This window comes from Solea senegalensis, linkage group LG3 (assembly GCF_019176455.1).
Source record: "Solea senegalensis isolate Sse05_10M linkage group LG3, IFAPA_SoseM_1, whole genome shotgun sequence".
Lineage (NCBI taxonomy): Eukaryota > Metazoa > Chordata > Actinopteri > Pleuronectiformes > Soleidae > Solea > Solea senegalensis.
In genome coordinates this window covers 2,384,497-2,410,407 of record NC_058023.1, presented here as the reverse complement: position 1 = coordinate 2,410,407, position 25,911 = coordinate 2,384,497, and the positions used below count along the sequence as shown (strand labels likewise).

Here is a 25,911-nt window from a genome sequence, read left to right as displayed (position 1 = left end):
TTTTGCACAACATTTCCGATCAAGGTAAATCACTTGACTTACAGTATGTATGTGTACATACACACACACTGAGTCACCCTCCACTCACTCACTCACTCACTCAGATTCAGGCTCGTCTGTTCACTCATCTATGAAGACGAGGGGAAAAATTGCCTACAAAAGACATTTTTATCAGTTAATAATTGGCTGATACTTTGTTCACAAAATTATCCACTGAGATGACAAACGTTTACCTCAGTGATCCTTATTTGCTATTTGTCCTAAAATAGTTTGTCTTGCAATTTGAACTCAAATGTCTTGTATTTACGTCTTTGTTGTCTTCAGGTTTGCGTCAATTTGTAAACATATTTTGTAAAAGTATTTTTTGAGAGATTTGGCACCAAATTCAATCAAATTATGAGGCAAAACTTACTCACTTGTCTTTGTCTAAATGGTTCCTTTACTACTTTGAAATTGATATACCTAATCTTGATCTATTGACAGATTTTTGTCATTGATTGGACATATACCTCAAACAAGTATCAACTATTGTCTTATTTGTTTTGGACTAATTTGGCACAAATTTCACTCAAACTTTCAAGGAAATCTTTTCTTATTTATTGTTATGTGTATGTAGACTTGAATAATTCTTTGTCAATTCTCAGACTTTGCTCACAAAAATGTCTTTAAAATGTGTAATTCTGGCATTTTAGCACTAAATTTGCTCAATTGATATTACTCATCTAGTCTTCCAGAACTTTTGGATTTAGAATCAACTGAATTGGCAAAACTAAGTCAATGTTTCCTGTGCTGTCTTACCTTTGCAATCTGGTGCATTTTTGCATAAAGAATCAACTGAATTGGCAAAACTAAATAAATTGTCAAGAAAAAGTACAGTTTTCCAGATGATCCTTTTTTGTTTTGGAATAACCTTTCAAATTTGAATTGAATTTGACATTTTTGCATCAAATTTAGTAAAAAAAAAATTGTTTACATGTATCTAGTCTGGCACAGATTAGATTTATTACTGGAAAACTCTAATCTCACAGGAAACAGTTCCAGTGAAAGTGAAGACAGTTATGACTCAGAGCAGCAGAGACTCACCTGTCTTATATAAGGGCAGACAATTATCTGGAAAGCCAAACAAAGGAAGTGTCTGCTTGCGTTAAAATAAACACGGCAGGTGAGTGATTTGTGTGGACTGACCCTTTAAGCTGAGGTCTTGTCTGCCACACCTTTCACTCTTTGTTTTCTCTCGCTCTGTTGTCACATATTTTTTAAGTTTCATGCGTAAACGTCTCCTTCTTTTTTTTTCCCCCTCAGGTTTGTCGATGGAGCTGTTCCGTGTGGGTGTGGCTCCGCGCTGCGAGAGCCGGGCCTGTAACCCGCGCATGGGGAACCTGGCGCTGGGACGCCGCGTCCTCACGCAGACCGTGTGCGGCAACAACGGCACCGAGCTCTACTGTGCGTACGCCGACCCCAACGCCAACCTGGCGTGCGGCGCCGCCAAGTGTGCCAAGTGCAACGCCGGCCTGCCGCTGCTGTCGCACCTGGCCGGCGCCATGTCGGACTCCTCCTTCCGCCACCCGAACACCTGGTGGCAGTCGGCCGAGGGGGCGGAGTCGGAGACGGTGCAGCTGGACCTGGAGACGGAGTTCTACTTCACGCACCTCATCGTCGTGTTCCGGTCTCCGAGGCCTGCCGCCATGACGCTGGAGCGGTCGCAGGACTTTGGCCGGACGTGGAGGATGCTGCAGTACTACGCCCGCAACTGCAGCGCCACCTTCGGGCTGGAGGAGGGGAAGGCGGGCGGGGGACGGGACGGGGCCACCTGCACGTCCAAATACTCGGGGGCGTATCCCTGCAACCGTGGCGAGGTGAGGAGGAAGAGTTATGGAAAATATTCTCTATATCATAATTTTCATAAAATTGACAACTTTGTCAAACAAATTTTACTTAATGCTTCTTATTTTGCCTCTAAAATAGATGTTAGATTTTTACTTGACTTTGTCAGCTTTCAGAAAACCGTTGGCGTTTTCCCTCAATAGCACAAACCATCGCGTAACTACGGTGAAGCGAAGTGCGCTTGTGCAAACGTGTCGTTGGCGATCTTAAAAAGATGAGATCTTTTTACCAGAAACGCACCATAATATACATACAGACGATTTAAGGTGATACCAGGAAGTCCGTTGTCAAACCACAGCCTCCCTTGATGTATGGCAGGTGAACCATGCCACTGCTCTCTTGTTTTTCTACCCTCTCCATCTTTGACCGCTCCTCTGGAACTAATTCACTTCTTTCTGCACGAATTAACACAACATGCGGGGGGGTCTGTGCAAATGTGTGCATGAGTGAGTGTTTATCAGGCATACGCTGACTGTAGCACGAGAGGGCTTCCTGAAGCCCACTGATGTTTCATGGAAACAGTGTGTGTGTGTGTGTGTGTGTGTCCGGGGACCTGCTGTGCACACACGTGTGTGTGTGTGTGTGTGTGTGTGTAGGTCCATGCTGCGGCCGTGGGCTCCCTGCAGCGCCCTCATATGAGCTGTGATGTGTTAACGCCCCGTCGTTGATGGGCTCCATCTCTCTAACAGCTGTTTTGCTTCTGTAGGCTCGTAAATCTTCCTCCGCACACACACACACACACACACACGTCTGCTGCATCTGCTGCTGTTTGATTCATGCTACATTCTCCATATGCAGGTGTAGATATTGGGCAATATGAACTTAGATAGACAGATAATTTGCTAGCCAACTTGCTTGGATGAATGGATGGATGGATAGATAGATCCTTACTAGCTTAGATCATTCCTAACTAGCTTGGATAGATCATTCTTAACTAGCTTAGATAGATCATTCCTAACTAGCTTGGATAGATCATTCTTAACTAGCTTGGATAGATCATTCTTAACTAGCATAGATAGATAGATGATTCACTGGACAGATTATAGATGGCTAGGCACACAATATACATAGAATAAAAATCAACTAGAATGAAATTAAATTGTATGTACTGTATATAACGTAAGGAATTTTGTTTTGGCGATTCATTCCGAAAATGGATATTCACACTGAAAAACTTACTGTGAGCACCTTTTGTACGTTTTCCCAGTTAAAAGAGAGTCTTACATGAAACCAGGGCTGAAACAGTTACTCAATTGATGGATTATTAATCGTTAGCTAAATGACGTCAACTATTTTGTCAATCGATTAATCAGTTTGTGTGTTTTCAGATTTTTTTCAGCTTCTAAAATGTGAATATTTTCTGGTCTCTTTACTCCAAAAAAAATGATCATTAGTTGCAGCCCAACATGAAAGTATCTTGATTTTTCTCATCAACAGTCCCTAATCTGAAAGATATCCAGATTACTCTTATGTAAAAACATAATCTCTTTATGAAACTGAACCTGTAAACGTTGGCTCTGAAAGCTTGTGTTAAAACAGCAACTTGTTTTACTTGATCCCGTTTTTCCTTCGACTGCACTTCACGTGTTAGCTTCTGTGCCAAGGAGCACGACCTCTGCCCTCTCACCCTTGAACTGACGAACCCCGGGGGTTAACAGAGGTCAAGTAGCAGCAGCTGCTGCTGCCGCCGTCGCTCAGCTGTTCACACTTTTTTTTTCTCCTCTTGCCTGCGTCTGTGTGTTTCTGTTGTGATTGCACATGACCTGTAATGAGTGTCAAACAGTGAGAGGCGTGAGGTGACGACAAACAAAGGCCTCGCGCTGCACGGCGAGCGTTAAAGCGACGCGCTACCTCAACAGTCAAGTTCTCCAGACTGCAGAAACAGCCCTACGAGAAATAATACACATTTTGCCAGAATTCTTAAAACTAGCCTTAAAATCTAACATCTTTCAGACTGTGATGTTCCGTAAAAACCTAAAACTAAAACAAAATTGGACAGAGTTCTGTCTTGTAAGAAATATTTACTTACAATGAGTCTTCCTTTACTTGATTAAGCTGGATTTTCTGTTGAGATTTGATACAAAACTATTGTTTCAGTTTATGGTAAACTGTAATATCGGATTAAAACAATCTAACAACCTTTCTCCTCAGATTAGATTAGTTGGTTTACCAAGATTATTGTATAATATAAAGAAATGGCCGCTAGATTCAAACCATTGTCAAATGACTTCACACAGTGTTGATTTTAAGTCTCATCAGCTCCACGCGATTCTCTCCCGTGTTTCTCACTATAGCGACACATTCCGGTGCTGCACACAGGAAGTGATTTGTCCTATATGTCGAGGCCGAGCTAGTAAAGCTAGACAATTACAAACCGTGTTGGAATTTGACTGAAAAACACAAAAAAATTTGAATTCTACTGCTCAAAAACCACCCTATCTTTCAGGAATTTGACGGTATAAGCGCCTCTTGACTCCGCCCGTCCCTGCTCTGCTGCTGTATACACACAAATGCTCCCTCAGTCAGGTCTGATAGTTTTTGAAGGACGTGGCAGTGAAATAATGTCCTCTGATCATATTTGTTCACTAAAACCAGAGGCAGAATCATAGCGACAACAAAAGTTACGTACTGCAGCTTTAAGCTTTGAGTTTGTGTGTGTGTGGGGACCTAAATCTGTTCACACAGTCACATTAAAGGGACTTGTCTTCCTCAGGGAGAGAAAAATCGAGTCCCCACAACATGGCGAAGACATGTTTTAAAGTTGGGCTGAGGTCAGGGTTAGGTTGAGGTTAGGGGGTCAGAGTTAAGATTGGGTCAGTAATAGTTATGGTCAAGGTTCGAGTGAGTCTCCAGGAAATGAATGTAAGTCAATGTGAAGTCGTGGAAACCTGTGTGTGTGTGTGTGTGTGTGTGTGTGAAGCTGGGAGTGATAACATGGAGCAGGTTTTTTCCTCAACTTTCTGCCTCGACTGGTCCTGATAGGTCAGTGTTTATGCCAAAAGCTCCCAAAGAGGTAACAGATAAGAAAACACACACACTTGCCCTTTTAGATAAACACATACAGTCGGCTCTCAGGTCTGTTGGCGGAAGGAAGGATCTGATGGATGTTGGTTCTGTTGTGAGACACCCATCCCAACACCCCCACCTCATACACCCCCCCCTCTCAGTTTCCCTCTCTGTCTTTCTCCTTCCATCAATGCCCATTGTGCCTGTTTACCAGATTACAGTCCACAGTGCTTTGATGGAATTAGGCCTGTGAAAGCCAGACTTACTTTATTTTTCAGGAAGAAAGATTATCAGAGGACACATTGAATCCCCTGCTTCAATGGGAGAAAGGAGGAAGGTGGGGGGGAAGAAAGATTGGCCTAACATGTGTTGTATATGTAAAAAACAGGTGTAAACGCTTTCAACTTACAGTATGTGCTGTCAATGCAGCAGAAATGCTTTCTCAACCTCTGTGGTGCAAAGGTTTTCAGTGTCTTATCTACTTTTTAAAAAGGTTTGTGTGAACACGGCGTTGTTTCCGGACATTCTTGGTCTTTATTAACACAAATCCTCCCAAAATGAGTATAAAGGCTGTAGTACATATGCCAGGCCTGTATGTGGTGCTGTAATGAGAGAGGAAGACGACAAAGAGTGACAGCGAACGCAAGAGAGTAAAAAATGAATTTGATGATGAAAATGTCGCTCTGGACATTTTTCGGAACTCTTTTACCGCTAGCTCTCTAATCAAATTTCGGGAAAATATCCAAGTGAGTTCATGTGCGAATGCAGCAAGAAAATCTCCAGAAAACGACAGCAAACTATAAACATGAGCCCCTCGTCTGGATGCCAATCCAGATTATGTCCTACCACGGTTGTGTAAATGGAGAAGAAGGTCAGAACCCATGTGAGTGATTGTCCGGAAATGAACCTATTTGTATAAATGAAATATTTACCATCATCTGGTAAAATCGTGTATGTTGATGGTGGAACATCAGCGATGATAAATCATGTGGAGGAGGCAGGGATTGAGAAATAAGCGAGCGATTACGTGACGGCCCACTGCTAACTGAGCCACTTAATTCTGACCATCAGTGAGTGGAATAACAACAACAGAACAGTGCTGGACAGTGGAACGTAGTATGTAAATAAAGTGGTTTTATAGTCATGACGTGGTACTTGTAATAAGTGGGTTTAGTGTCTTTGAACGCTCAATGTTTTGAGTTTGTACTGATGTTATTTTGTGAATGAATCACCATTTGTTCATGGGGTAAATCATGTTTTTCAACTAATTCTGACCCCCAATTTTTAGTAGAAGTTGTTTTCTGTCACGTCAACATTTTGTTCATCATAACTGAACATTAAAAGTCAGAAAATGTCTAATGCTGTTGAATGTCAGCTACAGTCCCATCATTTTGGGCTACTTGACATATTTGTTGTGTTGTACTACGTGTCCATCTAAAACCCTTAAAAGACCCTGAGGAGTGTCTCCAGACTTGCATCTAATTGGGACGTTAAGAAAATAAACACGGGCGTCATCTGCATATACACAAACTCTAATATTCAGTCTCCACATTCAGAGAAGACAGGAGGAGACAAGAGTGTCCATTAAAAGCTTTTTGTGGCATTTTTGTTATGTGTGTTTGTGCGGTTGTGTGTGGTTGTGTGTGGGTGTTGGTGTAACTGCGGTGTCGCCGGGCTGTCGCGGGCCTTTTGTCCGCCGCTGAGTTATGTGAAGCTGCATCTCCGTCCCCGTCTTTGTCTCGCCCCTGCTTTCCGTGCTCTCCCGCGGACCGGCGCCCCTCGTCCTATTTGTCGTGTTCTCTTAATTGCGGACCACAATGCTGTGACCCCGTGACCTTTTCCAACAACAGGGGAAATTAATAGTGCTCCTCCCAACTTTGCTCTCGGCCACTCATACAGCCAATCAGGGAAGCCACGTTTGGGCATCGCGACCTCGGTCCCTCAAACACACACACACACACACACACTCATCCAATGATATCAGTGACAGCTAGCCAGTGAGAGACACGGCAAACACACATTTGTCTCACAGCGAGAGCTGGGGCAGACACCAACTTTTTCACCCTGACAACAGCAGCAGTGTTGGTTGCTAGCGGCAGTAGTAGCCATGGCGATGGCAGCCCACAAAGGGATCTTAAATTTGAGGGATGTCCAGGCAGTAGACAGGGTAAAAAAAAAAAGACAGAGAGAAGGGGTTTGGAAAGGTTGAGCTCACTGATTTAAGGACACCCCATGTAGTCATGTGAGGATGTCATAAAAAAAAAAAAAAAGAAGGGTCACAGTTTACTGCACGAATGATACGAGAACAAATCCCTCAATTAACATGACAGATGTCGCGACATGAGCTGCATCAATGAACCTTGACTCTGCCAGTGAATACGTCCGGCTTTAATCGCTTTAAATCATGACCTGGAGCTGCAGAGGAGAGACGCGTCTCATCTGCTCTCCGGGGCTGCGAAATATTTTATCCCCCTTTTCCGTAATTCCTAAACATAAAGCAAACAAAAACCAAAGAGCCAAGACAACCTGAAGAAAAGCAAACAGAACAGAAAAGCTCCAGTTTCCAAAAGGAGAGCCAAGCATGCACAGGTTCACTCCAACTCATGGAACTAATGGAAACTCATGTCAGACCTCCCGTCTTTGTAGATTCTCGTTCATTCAGGTCAAGGATCTCCAAAAGTCATTGAATTTTGAATCACAACTGGACTTGCAGACTTCTTGAAGACATTTCACCGCTCATCCGAGCAGCTTCTTCAGTTCTGGAAACCTAAACGTAAGCCAGGATTGAAGACGCTGCTCTGATGAGAGCTGAAATGTCTTCAAGAAAGTTCATTTGCTACCGCTTTATCCTCCACGTGAGGGTCACAGGAGCTGCTGGAGACAATCCTAACTGACATGGGGCAAAAGGCTGGGTACGCCAGTCACCGGCCCAGGTCACAAGAGCCGACACACAGAGACGAACAGCCATTCAATCTGACATTCACACCTACGGGCAGTTTAGAGTGTCCAATTAACCTCTGTAAGTTTTTGGACTGTGGAAGGAAACAGAGAACCTGGAGAAAACCCTCAGGCTCTTGTAGAGAACATGCAAATTCCATGCAGAAAGGCCCTCGGTCTGGCCGGGCCACTACGCCGCCGTCTGGTCCAATCTCCTGTTATTCCATGGGATAGGGTTACCTTGGTAACCTGATAACCTGGAGAAAACCCACGTGCACATGGGGAGAACATGCAGATTCTATGCAGAAAAGCCCCTTGGACCACTCCGCCAATCTCTGCTACTCCGCCAATCTGCTAATCTCTGCTTCTCCGCTACTCCAATTTCCTGTTATTCTATCCTGGATTCTTTATTCATTGCTACAGTATGGTTACCCATCTCCATTGTTGCAGTCCTGCTAGTTTAAAAACCTCAATTAGCCTCATGTGTAAGAGTAGTTTATGTTTATGTCCATGTATTATCAATGGCAGAAGAAGACAGGGATGAGTTAACTGATTTCTGTTGTGTCTATTAACACACCGTCTTTGATCCAACAGGTGATCTACCGAACACTCCCCAAGTGGGAGTCCCTGGATCCGTTCGGAGCGGAGGGTCAGCAGCAACTGAGGGTGACCAACGTCCGCATTCGTCTGCTAAAGCGCCAGCCGTGTCCCTGCCAGGCCAAAGACCCCGCTGCCGCTGCCGCCGCCGCCACTGACGAACCTCTTCCGACCCAACACTTTGCCGTCTATGACCTGATCGTGAAGGGAAGCTGCTTCTGCAACGGACACGCCGAACAGTGCGTCCCTGCGCTGGGATACCAGCCCATCAGAGACAGAACCAACCATGTGGTAAGACGAATAGCTCAGTACGTGTTTTACTATCAGGTCTGAAAACAACCTGGAAACATCTCGAATACTTGGGATTTCATTCTTGATCATGGGAATTGTAGTTTTTAACTCATGATTGATCATTAGTTGGTATCACGTGATTGTAGTATAAACTGTGGTCATGTAGCGTACTTGTTTCCTCAACAACAGAGTGAGTTTCAAAATTAAAACCATGAGATTTGGTTGAAAACTTCGGCTAGTTTGTAGACCTTAAGATTTAGTCAAATATTACTAGATTTAAAACGTTTTTTATAATTTATCATATTCTACAGTAGCCGATTTTGCAACAGTATGCTTTGCCCTCTGCAGTCGCTTATAGCCAGGAATCCACTCCTCAAAACATCGCTCCAGTGCTCCACTAGTGGTCAGAACCTGCAAAGGCCTCCCTTTAACATTTTGAAATCAGATACTACTGCACTCGTAATCTTATCATAGACCGCACATTTCACTATGAAAACCATAGACTCTGCTGCAGATAAGATGATGTTTTTAATTGGCCACTCTGGAAATATTCTTGTAGTTTTGTACATTTTGATGATTATCGCGACGTAATCCTCCCTCGGGTACTTTCCGAGCAAGTCTTGCCCGACTGAAATGGCTCGTTAACTTTGTGTTGGCAGTTGTCTTAATAACAGACGAGAGTCGAGGCGGACGGGGATCACTCCCGCTTCTGTTCTTATAACTCCGCCCATAAACAGCTGCTGATAACGGAACCCGGAGAGATGGAGATATTGATTGAGGCCAGGCATTAATGATGTTGTTGATGTGCGTGCGTGCCTGTTGATAGGTGTGAACAGAGCGTGTTTGTGCTGGAGAAGCAGGGGCTCCTATCGCAGGAATCTCCACGAGGAGAACGCGCTGGATGACTTTGAAGCCGGGCATCTGTTCCGCCTGCAATCAGCAATCAGCGAGGCCCCAACAGGGAAAGTGAGAGTCAACAGGGGGTTTCATTTATAATTTATATAAGCTATACAGTCAGATAAACAATATGTAGGCTCACGGCAGTTAAACTTCCCCCGATCCTTGATGTTTGAGGCTGATAGTGGGTGTTTAAAAAAGCCCCTTAAAAAAAAAAAAAAAACACTAAAAAAAAGGCTGACCTAATAAAATCCACACCCATTGAAGTCTACAATAACAATTTGGCCAACTTCTCTTGGCATTAGATAGCCCTTTTTTTTTTTGGCTGGAAACTGAAGTTTGTAAATCGCACCAGAGTCCATAGAGAAAATCAGGGTATTTAGCTCACATTGATGTGGGGGCAGCTAGTCTGCTGCTGCCTCGTTTGGAAAGTTTCTACCACTTTGGTAAATCCAAACCAAAGCTTTCAAACGCCGAAGTCATAAGAGACGCATGTTCTAATTTACTGATGGAGGCAGCAGTCGATCAAGGACTCAGTGGAGCCGTGGTGTAAAAATCGCTCCTTTTCTCAATGGGGTTTGGTGCGGGAGAGCGAGTGGTTTTACAAACTCCAGTTTCCAGGCAGAAATGATTTTCTAACTATGAGATAATGCAGCAAACATATTCTCAATATATTGCAGACGCAAGCAAGTGCAGATTAACTGGGTTTTTCCTTTGTTATCAGCTGAAATGATCCCTTTAATGGCTCACATTGACCTCTAATTATTGCACAAGACGATAAAAAGGGCAAGAAAAGCCGACACCGAGGAGCAGCTGCAGCTGCTTTAGTCTCAAAGTATTTTTTTATTTCACTTGAATTTCTCACATGTTTTCTGTTGCAGACGCCCGTGTTTGGGTTTAAATGTCGCCACTTTTAAATCCTCACCAGTTAATTTCATGCCAAGAAATTCCGCGTGGCTCTGCTGGGAGTTTTTGCGGAGGATTTCCGTCTTTTGAGGGGGAGGCGGGGGAGAAAATCATCAGACAGATTATTATTTAAAAGCTCCTTCCTCTCTGCACGCCAAGATAAATGTAATAATAATGACACTAAATCACTTTGATGCTCACTTTTGGAACATTAACCCAAGTGGTTTTTGTAAAAGAATTCATGCCGTAAATTCTACTGTGACTGAACTCTGATGTTTTAAATGTTTAAACAGAAAATTCATCCCATTAGGTCACCAGTGTGTGTGTGTTCCATGTATAAATCATGTTGTGGGGGACATAAATCTGTTTATATGGTCACATAAGGAGGTCTCATCTTCCCCATAAGTCCCCATAATGTTGATTATTACATTTTAAGGTGAAGATATGTGTGTTTAGGTTAAGGTTAGGCTTAGGACTAGTTATGGTTAGGGGTAGAGTAAGTCTCTGAAAGTGGTGTAAATCAATGTAGTGTGTGTGTTATTGTATGTGTCTTTTCCTCACAACATTAAAGGGCTTTTTTGTGGGTTAAGACCTGGTTTTGGGGTTAGAGTTTAAGGGTTAAGAGGCTAGGGAACGCGTTATGTCTGAGTGTCCTCAGTGAGAATGCCGCGCTAGAATGCATGTGTCCTCTTGTGTTTGTTTTCCTGGCATAAACACGGACCAAAACCTGGTCCTAATGAGGCAGAACCTAATTTCTAAGGACTAAGATTTGAATTGTGGTTAAGGTTAGTGGTAATGCTTTGTTTAGGCTGTCCAAATGAATGGAAGTCAGTCCCCTCAACATTTAAGGACTCTTTGGGGGGATAAAGATCTGGTTTTAGGTTTAGAATCAGGTTTAGGGTAAGGGATAAGGGATTAGGTAATGCATTATGTCCTGAAGTAAATGATCTTGTATTTGTTGCCTCTTTAGGACATTTCTTCTGGCATAAACGCTGACCTTGTCAGGATCAGTAGTCCTCATGGAGGCCAAAACCTGGTCCTAATGAGGCAGAACCTCATTTCTGAGGAAGTGGTTGAGTTTAGGACTCAGACTTGAATTGTGGTTATGGTTAAAGTTAGTGGTAATGCTCTGTTTAGGCTTCTTTCTGAGGACATTCTGTCTTTTTGAGCTTTTTAAGCTTAAGACCTGGTTTAAGGGTTAGGCATTTAGCTATGATGGTTAAGGTTAGGGTAAGGGCTATGAGAAAGATATGAAAAACAAGTATGTGTGTGTGTCATGCGTTGGGTAAACACACACACACGTTATGTAAGTGCCTTTTCCCGCCCGTTTGCCGCTTGTTTTGTGTCTCCGTTTCGACCCAGAGCTTCTGTTTTTGGGCAAAACCCAAACAAGCAGAGCAGCACAAGACGGGAGATGAGGGCAGAGATAAGAGATCGTGCTCAGGGAAGGGAAGGTCGTGTGTGTGTGTGTGTGTCTGGGTGTGTGTGTGATTAGAGTGGGGTTATTTTTGAAGTTTTATACCGTTTTTTTAAACATATGTGACTTAAACATATGTGTACACACGTCAACATACACTTCCGGATTATTTTATCTTGTTCATACATAGAAAGTATGTCTTATGTTTAGTTTGGATGTGTGTGTGCTTGAGAATGCAGTGTTTTGTCTACTCTAAACATGCGCGTGTGTGTAATCAGTGGTAAAAGTCATTACTGTCCAGACACCGAGCCGTGCTGAAGGTCTGGGGTTTTGTTTATTGTAGTTGTTGTTGTTGTTTTGCGGTTGGCTGTGATTACACTGTCTGTTAGTTAGCCACAAAGCTAACACACACACATAATAATATCCCGGACCAGCTACTGCAGCATTAGCAGCAGCAATTATCCCAACATGTGTTTCCTCACTCTATTTTTGTCCCACTCTCTCTTAAAGGCCCAGTATGTAACATTCATGAGGGGTTAGTGGGCAGTATGATGGAAGTCGTATTATCCACCAGGGGGCGACGCCACTGCTTGGAAATTCAACTCACATTGATTGACACAGCTGGTGTCGTTCAATCGGAGAATTCCATATCATGAAAATCTGCAATTTGTTGCAATTATGCAGCCTCACCAGTAGATGTCACTAATTCTTACACACTGAACCTTTACTGCCCCCAGACTAAAGTGCAGTAGACTGCTTTGTGGGTAGGTGCTGTTACTAAAGGCTCGTCGTCACGGCAACAATCATAGATAGGATTTTACAAGTCTGGAAAGTTATCATTTAATCTTCCACCGAGGTAAAAAAAAAAAAAATTCAGTTGACTGTCAGTGTAAACACGGCCTCAGTCGTGACTCAGCCGGTGAGTCAGTCACACTGTTTGTCTCTCTGAGGTCACAAGGTCAAGTTTTAAAGGCGTCATCAGCATGAGCTGCATTGTGGGAAAATGAGATAGACTTTTACAAGGGTTTTTAAAAAGGTGAGAATGTTGTAGGGCCGGGCAATAAAATAATAACAGATATCACAATGTCATTGCATACAAAGTTATGTAATATTTGTGTATTCTGAGGTAACACTGAGGGACAGCTTTTTTCTGTTCTTGTTTTTGTATGGAATGTTTGTTGTTAAAGTCACTAAAACTTAATTCTTCCATCCAAAAGTAAATTCTTTTAATGTTTTCTAATGACATATTTTGGATAGTTAATATTTAGTTTATACATTATTTTTATTGAAAATAGAGCATATGATTGCCAGCAGTGCAGAGATCAAATATAGATCTGAAAGATGGACCATTAGTGTTGTTCAATAACCGGTTATTGAAGTTAATACATGTTTTGTGTCTTATTTGTTATCGTTAAACAGTTACATTTCATCGGATGGAGGATCATATCTGTTTTATTTCCCCATTTGATGGCATTTTTGTGTAGAAACTGAAGTTTGAAAACTGTTCACTCTCCCACACCAAACTCCATAGAAAAAAAATCAGCAGTTTTATCTCACAGGGACACAGGAGCTGCTGGTCTGCTGCCATCTCGTGTCGTAGGTGTGGGGTCACTGCGGTTGGAAATCCTGTCTTCAGATAAACTTCGGCCCGCAAAATGACATCATTGCTGCCTCCGATAGAGGCAGCAGTGGATTGATTCCTCCCAAGTGCTGTGGTGCAAAATTGCAGATTTTATCAATGGGATTTGGTGTGGGGGAGCACATGATTTTGGAATAAAACGTTGAATTTACATTTAAGGTAAGAATTTGAATACGCTGCCCTCTATGGTCAAACAGGTGTAACGCAGGACACGTCAAACTGGTGGTAAATGAACAAAAGCGTTGAATGTGTGTTCTTGTGCATGTTAGCTCAGTTTCTTTGTGTGTTTGTGTACCTCTGTAATCATTGTATAATCGTGTGGCCTACATTACAGTCGCACAGTGCAACGCAAACAAATAAGGAAAAAAAAAAGCTTCCTCGGAAGTCTCTCCCGCCCCCGTCCTTCAATCATTATCCAGCATGCATGGCATTCCAGCACGCAGGAATGACAAGGAGATTGTTATTGTGCTCCCAGTGCCGCATACTTGCACCCTGCTCACACACAAACACACACACACAGTGTCGTAAACACACAATCACACGGGCTTTTCAGAGCTGAGGCCCGTTCCTGTTTCCAGCGATGAAGCGGAAAACAATTAAAACTCTCACTAATTTACTCATTTAAAGCGATGGCGAGAAAGAAAGAGGTGGGAAAAAGGAGGAATTTATCGGAAGAGGACAGAGAGGAGTCTTCACCTCCGAGCAAATTTGTCCTCACAGGGGAATTTGTCCTCTCCATCACACTGACCTCTTTGTTTCATCCATCCTTTTCACACTTCCTGTCACTAATGAGCACTCTCTCCCTCCCTCCCTCCCTCGTTTTTCCAGGTCCATGGAAAGTGTGTGTGCAGACACAACACCGCAGGTGATCACTGCGAGCGCTGCGCTCCCCTCTACAACGACAGGCCCTGGCAGCCCGCTGACGGACTGACGGGGGCACCGCACGAATGTCGCAGTGAGTGGAACAAACGCACGCACAGCCATTGTTTTTTCCCACTGGAACCAACAAAAAAAAACCACTGTGTACTCTCTGTATTTAGATCGTTATTTGTCCCGTTCATTGAGGTCTTGTGAGCTCAATTTGGCCCACGTTCCAGGTGATGGTGAACATAAGAGGTCGATATGAATATTGGTGTACAGAAAGTATAGAGAGCACCTGAAAGTATGACATTCAGATCCACTGGATCCAGAAGAACCTTCTGGATCTGTAAGTTAAATTAAAGTCCTCAGTCAAATCCATAATCTGGATCAAATCCAAATGAAACATAGTCTGAGGGTAGAGCACCTGATCCTGCATACACATACCAAATACACTTAATTCCGATGAGTTTTGACAGAGATATTTCTTTTAAGGTTGTGCCTATCATAAGAAATCATGTTTTGTGATCACAAAGAATTCAGATTGATCCGTCAAAAACTGAAGCCAACGCAAGCCATTGAAAACAAAACCTCCTCAGTTCCCCTATTTAAGGAGAACAGGAACATAGCATCAGCTGAAAGAGACAAAAGAGGACGATCAGAGTTTACCGTGAAATCTGATGATACAGCACATGGACAAACGGTCCAAACTTTAAGTCACATAGTCAAGTTTTGCCCAAGAATACATCCTTAAAATATGTCCCTCGCGGAGAACAATAGCTATAATCGAAGATCATGTAATTCATAAGAGTCAACAGACAATATTTGTGTCCCTCATTTGGCATTAAACGGTCAAGGGGAAAGGGAACTTGGCCTGTAACTGGGTTGGGTTGAAATCCCACCAGGTCAGGGACTGAGGTACCTCTGAGCAACCCAGTACCCATTGCTCGGGTTAATAGGACACTCTGAATTGACCCCAGCCACAAGGGTACTCCTACCCTCTCCTAGTGCTCGTCCCAAGCCAAGATAAATGGGTAAGGTTGCGTAAAAAAAAAATCACTGAATTGTGGTGACCTCCAGAGGCGAAGAATTGACTCCAGGCAAAAGAAACTGGGGATTCACATGTTCATTACTGTCTTAGATCTGTCTTACCTACACTGTTGCAACATCCTTGGTTGGTTCTGGCAGATTCCAGAAGGTCTCATAAAGTCTGACAGTATCCATAAAAACCTTTTCAGAGGAGTCCTGAGGAGAAATGATGAGGTCATGTGATGGGAAGTGACAGTAAATTCAGTCGATATAATGCAAACCTTTCACAGCAACTGTGACTCACGAGGGTGTGTTTGTTGGGAATATTCCATAATCTGATTAAAAAGGCCTAATTTTCACCAGCTGCTTCCTACCGTCAGCTAAACAGTCGTTGTCCTCCCTCTCACATCCAGAGTGCAAGTGCAACGGACATGCTCAGAGCTGCCACTTTGATTGGACGGCGTGGCGCGAGTCCGGCCAGCGGAGCGGAGGCGTGTGCGACTGTCTGCACAACACCGCGGGTCGTCAGTGTGAGGCGTGCAAGGCTGGGTTCTACAGAGATCCGCACCGACCGCAAACCGCCCCCGACTCCTGCAAACGTAAGATCCATGTACCCAAGTTCAGTAGTGCTACATATGATCTGGGTGCCCCCTAGTGGAATAAAAATGCATACCACACTTGTGGTGCCCGGTAAAACCTGGCTCAGGCCAACGTTTTTGATTGAATCCCGATCCGAGTCTGATCCGAATGTCTGCCCTCTAGTGGAATACTCCCGTAAAAAGGTAAAATGTGGCTCCGGGCCAACTTTTTGGATTGAAACCCGATCCTAACCTGATCTCAAAATGTGCCCTCTAGTGGACTACTTCAGTAACATGCATACCACACTTTGGGTGCACGGTAAAACCTGGCTCAGGCCAACTTCTCCTGGTTGAAACCCAATACGTGCCTGATCCAAACCCAACAGGTTTCATGTTTTTTTTTTTATTCTGTCCAAACCTGACTCGGGCTGCTATGCTACGTTTGTTTTCACCTGTTTGCACACACAACTGTCACCATGGTTACCACTTCATGTTTACAAACATTTGCACCAAAGATATTAGATTAAAAAAAACAAAGTAAAACCTGATCCTGACGAAAACAAACAAAATATTTGTCCGGACACGGCTCCACTTCCTGAGGCCCATGTCGGGTTTCCCCCGAGTTTCTCTGACTGACACGCGACAGAAGTGAAACATCCATCACGTCATAAATCATGTACAACTCCACCTGGAGACGTGCCAAAGAGAGGAGAAAGACGACGGAACTCGCGATTGTGAGGATCTGTCAGTAATGGATCACGGGTGCGAGAGCAGACGTTAATTTGTCAGTCGCTGCTGTAGTTTAGTTACTTACTTTGTGTTTTTGTTTCAGTTCGAGCTGACATTTAAGGCCTTAAATCACAGTAGTAAATTTAAGATAGTGGGGAAGTGTTAATCTTGAATGAATTGCTGATTAACAACAACCCTCTTACCTACAACATCAAATAATCACAAAAACAGCGCTATTGTCACTCCCAAGTATTTTTAGCATTAATTTTCTTACATAATGAATATTAGATGAAGATTAATTGTTTATTTTTCATCTTCACAAATCAATTCCACAAATAATAAAAACTGTGGGATAATGGTTTAAAAATACGCACCAGAAATGCATTACTATTATTATTATGTTGCTTTTTAATCGCATAATTTTATTAGGTACACCTGTTTGACTACTCCTTGAAGCAAATATCTAAATCAGCCAATCACACAGCAGCAACTCCATGCCTTTAGGCATGAAGACGTACGTGGTCAAGACAAGATAGAGTTCAAAGTTCTAAACATGCATCTAGACGGCCAGGCTGGTTCAAAATGATCCCAAAAGACGAGATCATTGGACGCATAAAACACGTCAAACCTTCTACAGCAGCAGAGGACCACACCGGGTGCCCTGTGTACCTAATAAAGTGGCCTGCGAGTGTACAACACTGTAGTTTAAGGTTGTTAAAGAACATTAGCGTCCCACGGAATAAGCTGTCACCCTGAAACCATGACGTGTAGAACACACTGTTAAACGCCGAGTGTCGTAAATCTCGCAAGTGTTGCTGTGTTATTAATCTCACCCACACACACACACACACACACACACTGCACTGGCACGGCGCTCCTGATTATTGTGAATTGGAATGCTGAGGACGGAGATCGCAAGCCGGGACGTGTTAGATAACGCCAAGTCCTGATGGGCACTTGGCTCGTGTGTGTGTGTGTGTGTGATGATGCTGCTCCATCCAAGGTTTACAGCGTAGTTAATCATCTGATGGTGGCATTCCTTCGTCTTGACTCAAACCCCTGACTCACACACACGCGCTTGTCCATCTCTGGCTTGTTTTTGCCATTTTTCATACGTGACTCAGAGCTCGAGCAGCTTCAGGGTAATCATTGGTGGCAGTTGTAACGGTGTGTGTGTGTGTGTGTGCAGTGATGAGGCGAGTCTTAAGTAAACACGAGATAGTCATCCATAAACACGACAGTGGCTACATTCTCCCTCTGATTATCTGTCAGATTTGACCCCGGCGAGCGCCGTCCTGCAGGTATTCTGGACATACGCATGATTACTGAAGTATGCACACGCGTGTGTGTGTGTGTGTGTACACACAGTAACATCTCATTGAATTCACAAAACTGTCAGATTGCACCAGACCGTCCAAAAACAGCCTGCGGGGGGAAGAAGAAGAAGAACGCGTTTGGCTATCGGCCCAATGTTATCACTGACGAGGTGTTGTCATGTCTTTGTTTTCTCTCTCTCTTTCCCTACCTCGTTCCCTCAATCTCTTCACATTTACAACAGAAACATGATTAGGCGGCGATGAATAAAGATGTCGAGGGAGATGCGGCGACGCGCGCTCACAGCAACAGTCGCCGTCTGTTTGCGCGCGGCGTCCAAGAAAACCGGGCTGAGGGCGATTTGTAACTTGCCGAGTTGAGTTCATTCCAATTTTGTCCCGGAAGACACCGACTGTCATGAGCCGGAGCGCTGGGGAGTCCTCGTGCCGGCGTTTGATGGCCAAAACAATTTATCGGCATCGTCAAAAGTCTTTATAACGTATATCACACATTTTAATCGCATTATGTGTCAAAAAACTTGCTTTTGTATGTAAATTCAGGGTCACTTTTTCCATTATAAAGCACATTTATCTGTGTTTTTATCAGTTCACGGGGATGAGCAGTAGGTGGCGACAGAGACCAGGTCACCACAGAGCGATATCGGAGCAGCAACTTGACTATGTAGAATAAAAAGTTTTAATAGCTGTTGATACATTTTTATTTTATTGTGATTTCTAAACGTCCACTTCTACTTTCTCAATGTGTTTCGTTGACATTAATACGGATTTACCTTTTATCAATGTGCTAATTGTTCCTCTTTCCTTTAGCATTGTGTTTCTGTTCATAATCATAAAAATAAGCTAATGGACATTGACACCGCGTCTGGCGCCATCCTCAGGTCAACCTTTCAGAGCGACGCCGCCTCCTCGTGACAACATGAATCATTATCTTCTCGCCGCCGCTGACTCAAAGTCTAACTCAGGATGATTCTGCTCGTAAAACCTGTCGCGTTCACGTCCAGAGTGAACTATACCTTTAACGTACAGCGCGTCCGTCCGCCTGTGCCAGTTTATGACTTAGTCCCGGCAGGTTTTAGCAGGGTTTGGATTGCATGCAGAGGCTTAGGGGGCCTTCACATGTTTTTAACGTGTAAAAAAAAAAGACCACGGGCAAACGATCCTGAGGTTTTAACAGGAAGAAAAAAAGAAGTGACAGCATTCTCGGAGAAGCCGCGAGACCAAGGTACAGGTTGTGAAATCCCTCTGCAGCCACCCGCGTATTGAAAATGGAGGAATTTCCCTCTCCGTCTTGAGGAACATTTTTTTCATTCCTGGCTCCGAGGGGCCCGCGAAAGAAAAGCCGTACACACCCAGACACTTCAGCAGAGGGGAAAGTTACAGTATGTCTTTGGTGGCATGTGTGTGTGTGTGTGGGGTGGGGTCGGGTTAGTTATCTGCTCTGCGTTTTTTCGGTCTCTTTTTTGTGGTTGTCGAGGCAGGTGTCCTGTCATGTCTCTGCAAACGCTCAAAGTCTTCAGTGTCAGTGATCCTACAGCTGACAGCTACACACACACACACACACACACACACAGGTTTGTGGCAATTCCTCAAAGGTGAGGTGCCTTATTAAGACCAGGTTTTGGTCTCCATGAGGACCACTGGTCCTGAAAAGGTCAGTGTTTATGCCAGGAAAGGTCACATTCTTGTACAGCATCCTTAGAGAGGACACTCATAGACATAATAATGCATAGCTTAACCTTTAACCTTTGACCTGAACCTAACACAAACCCAACGTTTAGGAATTAACCCTCAAAAAAAGTCTTGAGTCTGATAAAAACCCTTTAAAGAACCAGCAAAAATGTCCTCACTTTCATAAAATATTCTCATTTCTTATCATTTAGAGATCTGTTGGTCCTCACAATAATATACACAAAAGTACACACATACACACAGGTGTGTGCAATTCCTCAGAGATGAGGTTCTGCCTCATTAGAACCAGGTTTTGGTCTCCATGAGGACTACTGGTCCTGACAAGGTCAGTGTTTATGCCAGGAAAAAGTTCCTATGGTTAAAACCAAGTCTTAACCCTGGACAAGTCAAAATGTCCTCACTTCCCTCTAGTTTTACGGTCCTCACAAACACATACAGACAAGTACACACACACACACACACAGGTTTGCCTAGCTACTCTTCTTAGGACACTAAGAAGAGACCAAACCATAACCAGGTAACGACTAACCTTAACCTAAGCACAATTCAAATCTTATCCCTCAACTTAACCAGTTCCTTTAGAAACGAGGTTCTGCCTCATTAGGACCAGGTTTTTGGTCTCCATGAGGTCTTCTGGTCAGTGGTTATGACAGAAAAAAAGGTCCTAAAGAGGCAACAAATATAAGAAAACACACACACACACACCGCTGCACATGTTTTAGCTTTACTTTAAACTATGTTAAACTGTGTAAACTCTGTTAATTATTAACACACAGATGCTGCTCACTACACTACAGTATAGAGTGTGACCCACACACACACACAACTTCACATTAAGTGTTTAAACAAGACTCTAATCTTAATGGTACGTGCTAAATTTGTGCATTTGTGGTTAAATTATTTTAATTTGGCAATAAAAAAAAATTTGAAGCTACAATAATTTAATTTTTTCACCTGATTGTTCTTAATTGTCCACGGAATGAGCCTTTAAACTTCATATTGGGAGCTTTACGGTAGCTCACAGTGGACAAACTTTGTAAGGGAGCTGTCACCAAGCTAATAAACGTTAATGCAAAATTTTAACACATAGAGCCTTTAAAAATGTGACACCTTCGTGCTTTTATTGTTCTTATGATTTAGTAGTTTGTCTTATCTTTATTGTCGCGGGAGAGTCCATGGGATGAATTGCCTTTGTTTGGAGCTCGGGCTCGGCCCATGGTTCTCCACTAGGGGGCGACTGCAGTTCGTAGCACCGCTGTTGTTTATTTTATTTACGCAAATGTTCTGTGAACATTGATAAATGCTGCCATCAGTCCGTTAAATCTTATTCGTTGATACAAAAGTCACCTATTTAATTCATTTTATGCAAAAAAAAATTATTTAATGTTTATGAGAGCAGTTCACACACACACAATGGCGCTAAATAATAAATAAAATGTAATATGATTACTTTTCAACAGAAAAAAAAATTATTTTATGTTCTACTAGAGGAAAAAAATAGATGGTAAAGTGTGATTGACAGCCGCTGTTGTCCAATGGGAGCCTGGTTTTAGGTAAGGCCTGTTTTTTCAGCTTCAAAAACAGGAGTTTGGGTTCTGCGTGGGGAGCTTTGATCGCCGCCTTGATTGATCTCATTTTTTCCTATAATCTGAAAATGAATGCTGCAATAAATAATAATAATAGATACACTGCATTCATTACAAAAACAGAAAAATGAGATTACAGAGAGAGAGAGAGAGAAAGGCCTGTGGGCGTCGAGTGAGTCGTTACAGTCGTTTACTGCCAGTCAGACTTCAAGCTTCATTAAACCGCAGAGAAATGACTTAAAAAAAAAAAACTCCCACAAAACTCTGCCCCCGAGATAGGGACAGATTTATGGGGAAGATGAAGACGCCTCCCTCCTCCTCCTCCCCCCCCTCCTGCTCCTGCAGCGCTGGAAAGAGAGCAGACACTTTTCTCTGTGTCTGTGTGAGTGTAGATTATTGTTTTTGGAGCTTGTTTAAAGAACATGCTATCAGCTCACTATTGGACGGGACATGAGAGAAAGAGAAAGCTGTGATAAGAGAGAGAGAGAGAGAGAGAGAGGTCTTTGTTTTCCGAGCTCGCGTAACAAACAATACCCAACACTAATTTATCAACAGGTCAATAAATGGACTATATTATTACAGGTCAGTAAATGATCAGTTATGAAATCCCTTTGGAGTCACCGCTCCACTCATGAGATTACATTATTCTTTTCAATTACATATTGATTTTTTGAATATATACACACACACACACACACATATACATGTATATGTATGTACATATACTGTATATATATATATATATATATATACACACACATATACACACATTTTTTTTTCACAGCGATTTTCTGGCTGTTGTTTTTGTGTCGTAATTAGGCCTCTGTCCACTAGTTGGCAGCAGACTTTCGGGCATTTGACTCCACCCCCTCGTTCTACTTCTCTCACTAGATAAGACGTATAACTCATCGAGATTTTTTGCCTTAAAAGTTTATAAAATGTTTTTTCTTTAACTGTAAAAGAAGAAAAATCGCAATTTATCAGGACTTTTTTTCCCCCAATACACAGTACTAATTGTCATCACTTATACTTATGCAAAATTATTTACCGAAAATGTTGATTGGCATTTCTTAAATCGCAAAATGGACCATAGAGGAAGTAGGAAGCAAGACTATTTTCACAATTGTACTGGTTATCAAAACTGTGTCGATTTAATTCATTAAAACAACAAAAGAGCAACCTTATTTCCTCTGTAAATGAGTGAAAATAGTTTTTTTTAATAGTGGTACTTTATCTTCTTTTGTTTTTTGTTTTTGTTTTTGTCTTTCCCAGCATGCAACTGTCACCCCACCGGCTCCATGGCGTTCCACTTGGCGGACGGTTCGCCCTGCGACCCGACCAACGGAAACTGCATCTGCAAACCCGGCGTGGGCGGAGCCCACTGCGACAGGTGCATGGTGGGATACTGGGGTTTCCACGAGTACGGCTGTCGACCGTGTGACTGCGCGGGAGACTGCGACCGCTTCACTGGAGACTGTTTGTTTGGGTGAGTAAATCTACTCAACACGTTGGTTTCATTTCTGTATTAGGTCAAAGGTCAAATAGGTCAAATATTTGCTAGGTTTTCATTACTCTGAACATCCACAGCAGATTGACAATCTAGCTCGACGTTTTTTAGCCAAGCTCGGTAAAATAAGGCCTGACAGTAGAGTAAAGATCATCAGAGATCACCCATAGACTGTTCATACAGAACGTCCTGTAGATGTTGAGAAGCTCTGTAGTAGTGACTCGCGGTGTTAACGCGACCTGGCTTTAATGTGTCTGTGCAGCTCTGATCTGGACGTTTACAACATGGAGGGAAACTCCAGTGAGACGGGGAGAATCTTCAGAGTGGAAGAACTCTTCTCTGCCCACCAGTACTCAGGTGAGACGGACGTATTCTTTGGGTGTTCTTGAATTTGTTGCCTCTGAGACCTTTTCTGTCATAAACACTGACCTTGTCAAGTCCTCGTGGAAGCCCAAACCTGGTCCTAATGAGGCAGGACCTCGTTTCTGAGGCACTGGTTAAGTTTCTCAGAACTAAGACTAAGATTTGAATTGTGGTTCTGGTTAAGGTTAGCGGTATCACTTTGTTTGGGGCTCTTTGTGGGGACCAAACAAACTACAAACACATCTTTCTGAGGACATTTTGTCTGTTCCTCACACGTTTACAGGGCTTTTCTGGGGGTTAAGACCTGACTTTAGGATTAGGGTTAGAATCAGGATCTATAGTGTCCTCAGTAACTAAGTGTTCTTGTACCTGTTTCCTGTTTAGGACTTTTTCCTGGCATAAACACTGACCTTGAGGTGCTGGTTGAGTTTAGGGTTAAGATTTGAATTGTCGCTTGGTTGAGGTTAGTGTAAGGCATTAATTGGTTATGGTTAAGGTTAAGGTTAGGGGTGAGGCTTTAGGTTTAGACTCTGTTCTGTGCAGAGTCCTGAGAAGAATAGCTGCACAAACCTGCTGTCATTTTTCCCGAAAAAGTCAAGTTCAAACAAATTCATAATGACCCGTAATTTGTTCAAATAACAGCGGCACCACCGCGGCCGCTCCCCCAATTACACCACAGACATCACAGTCTTCATTACGTTGTTAAGAAATGATTCTTGTAGAGTCACCGGAGAAGGTAATCTTTGGAAACTTGCTCCTGCTCCTAGTGTTTTGTTTATTCACTTGGCACTTTGTACATTTCCTTTGTTGTTGTGTTGTTTGTGTGTAATTCTGTTTGTGTTACGTTAACGTATTATCGACCATGCTGCTAGCATTAGATTATTAATAACATGTAGCACAGAGAAGAGTTGGGAAGTCAATGACAACAGGAGACAGCTCTGACAGCTTTGAACTAAACATGAGTTCTATGTTAAAACATAGTGAAATACCAATTTTGACCACACGTTAGAATCCGAGTTAAGACCTGGGGTTTCCGGGGTTTGGATTAAAATTAGAGTTTGGGTCAAAGGTGTACGTCGTGTCTACGCATGTCCTCACTGCGACGGCTGTGCAAGGTCATGTGTGTGTGTGTGTGTGTGTGTGGGGGGGGGTCTCAGATAATGTATGCGGCGTCCTAAGAATGCAAGAACGTGCCGTGTGTGTGTCCAGTGAGGAATGCATATGAAAGGTGCAGTTACATGGTGGTGGGGGGCCTGAGAGAAGGGACACACACACACACACACACACACACACACACACACACCTTTGTTCCATGTCCTTCTAAGGCCCTATCGAGACTTTCATTACTTAACCATTAATGCTTGGTCACTGGACTGTGGAGGAAGATGAATAACACACATGAACGCACTTGTGTGTTTCTCTATAGATGTGAGGGCACACTAAAACATCATATCTTCACCAGGCAAAGTGTCTTAAAGGCTTCAGCGAACAATAACGAGTCTGATTGTGATGTCTGTGTTTGTCCCCCGCAGAGAAGTGCGAGTGCAAAGAACAAGCGCTGACCAACAGTAAACTCTTCTGCACCATGAATTATGCATACGGTAAGAAATTCCTTTACGTTCTGTTTTCCAAACTCCAGTTAAAATGTGTCCACGTTTGACACTTTGGCCTCCAAAAAAGAAAAGAAGCGACGATGAATGTGAATGAGCCCCGACATGTGCGCTTAAGGCCGTCTCACTCTCTTCCCGACTCGTAGTGCTGAAGGTGAAAGTGCTGTCGGCCCACGATAAGGGCTCCCACGCTGAGGTGGAGGTCAAAGTTCAGAAGGTGCTCAGCCAGAACACCAAGGTGAAGATACAGCGAGGTCGCGTCACCCTCTACCCCGAGTCCTGGACCGCCCGGGGCTGCACGTGCCCCATCCTCAACCCAGGTCAGACTTTCAGTCGCATACTCAGTTCTCTTAGAGAAAAAGCTGATATTTCATCTGTTGATTTTATCATTTTTTAGATTATTTTGTCTCGTAGAATGTTAGAGGTCACGCTGAGGTCATAAAATTGTTAAACACTTCTATCTGACTATTAAATACGTCATACGATCGTACTTTCTACATGACGTGTTACTAAACTGTGTTTTTAAGTGTGAAAGACTGGCTAATGTAACAGAAGTAGCTCAGATTAGCTTGCTAGTTAGCAAACCTAGCTATAATACTAGCGTTGACCACAACGGTTATGGAAATTGGAACTCAAAAACACAGCAAATATGTCTAGCTTCTTTAAGAAAACAACTGGTCTTTTATTACTTTACTTTCTTAAAATGACTAATAATGTGTGACCCTTTATTGATCTCAGTGAGGAGCAAAGGTTTCGGCGCTTAAGCCCGACTCATGGTAGCCTGGCCCGGAAATGAACTACTTTTTTAGGGTCAACATTGGGCAGCAACCAACGACAACTGTGATCAATTAATCTTTTGATTATTTTTTCGTTGAATCGAGTACTTGTTTGGTCAGTCAAATGTCAGAAAATGTGGCTTGTACCCGGAAATGGAGGCTCTCGAATGTCTTGTGTCATTTTAATGATTTCTTCGTTATATGAAGCAAATAAAGCTGAAAAATCAGAGAAACTTGTTTCATTTATTGAAAAACCCCTCAAACTGATTGATTTAGTC

General features: G+C 43.0%; 1 protein-coding gene and 1 long non-coding RNA gene across 3 annotated transcripts in view; one reads left to right on the top strand and one right to left on the bottom strand.

The window, feature by feature from the left end:
* Positions 1–25,911, top strand: part of ntn4 (netrin 4) — a 28,190-nt gene that overhangs the window by 1,149 nt on the left and 1,130 nt on the right. Inside the window, exons 2-9 of the mRNA XM_044022578.1 lie at positions 1,303–1,856; positions 8,422–8,715; positions 14,403–14,529; positions 15,875–16,060; positions 22,650–22,863; positions 23,147–23,241; positions 24,780–24,848; positions 25,004–25,177. Of these exons, the coding sequence (XP_043878513.1) occupies positions 1,303–1,856; positions 8,422–8,715; positions 14,403–14,529; positions 15,875–16,060; positions 22,650–22,863; positions 23,147–23,241; positions 24,780–24,848; positions 25,004–25,177 (1,713 nt within the window). The remainder of the gene's footprint in view (positions 1–1,302; positions 1,857–8,421; positions 8,716–14,402; positions 14,530–15,874; positions 16,061–22,649; positions 22,864–23,146; positions 23,242–24,779; positions 24,849–25,003; positions 25,178–25,911) is intronic.
* The window catches only part of LOC122767185, a 44,857-nt gene continuing 20,639 nt past the window's right edge, over positions 1,694–25,911 (bottom strand). For both annotated transcript variants that reach the window (XR_006360177.1, XR_006360178.1), the window contains exon 4: positions 1,694–1,840. This is a non-coding gene — a long non-coding RNA (uncharacterized LOC122767185). The remainder of the gene's footprint in view (positions 1,841–25,911) is intronic.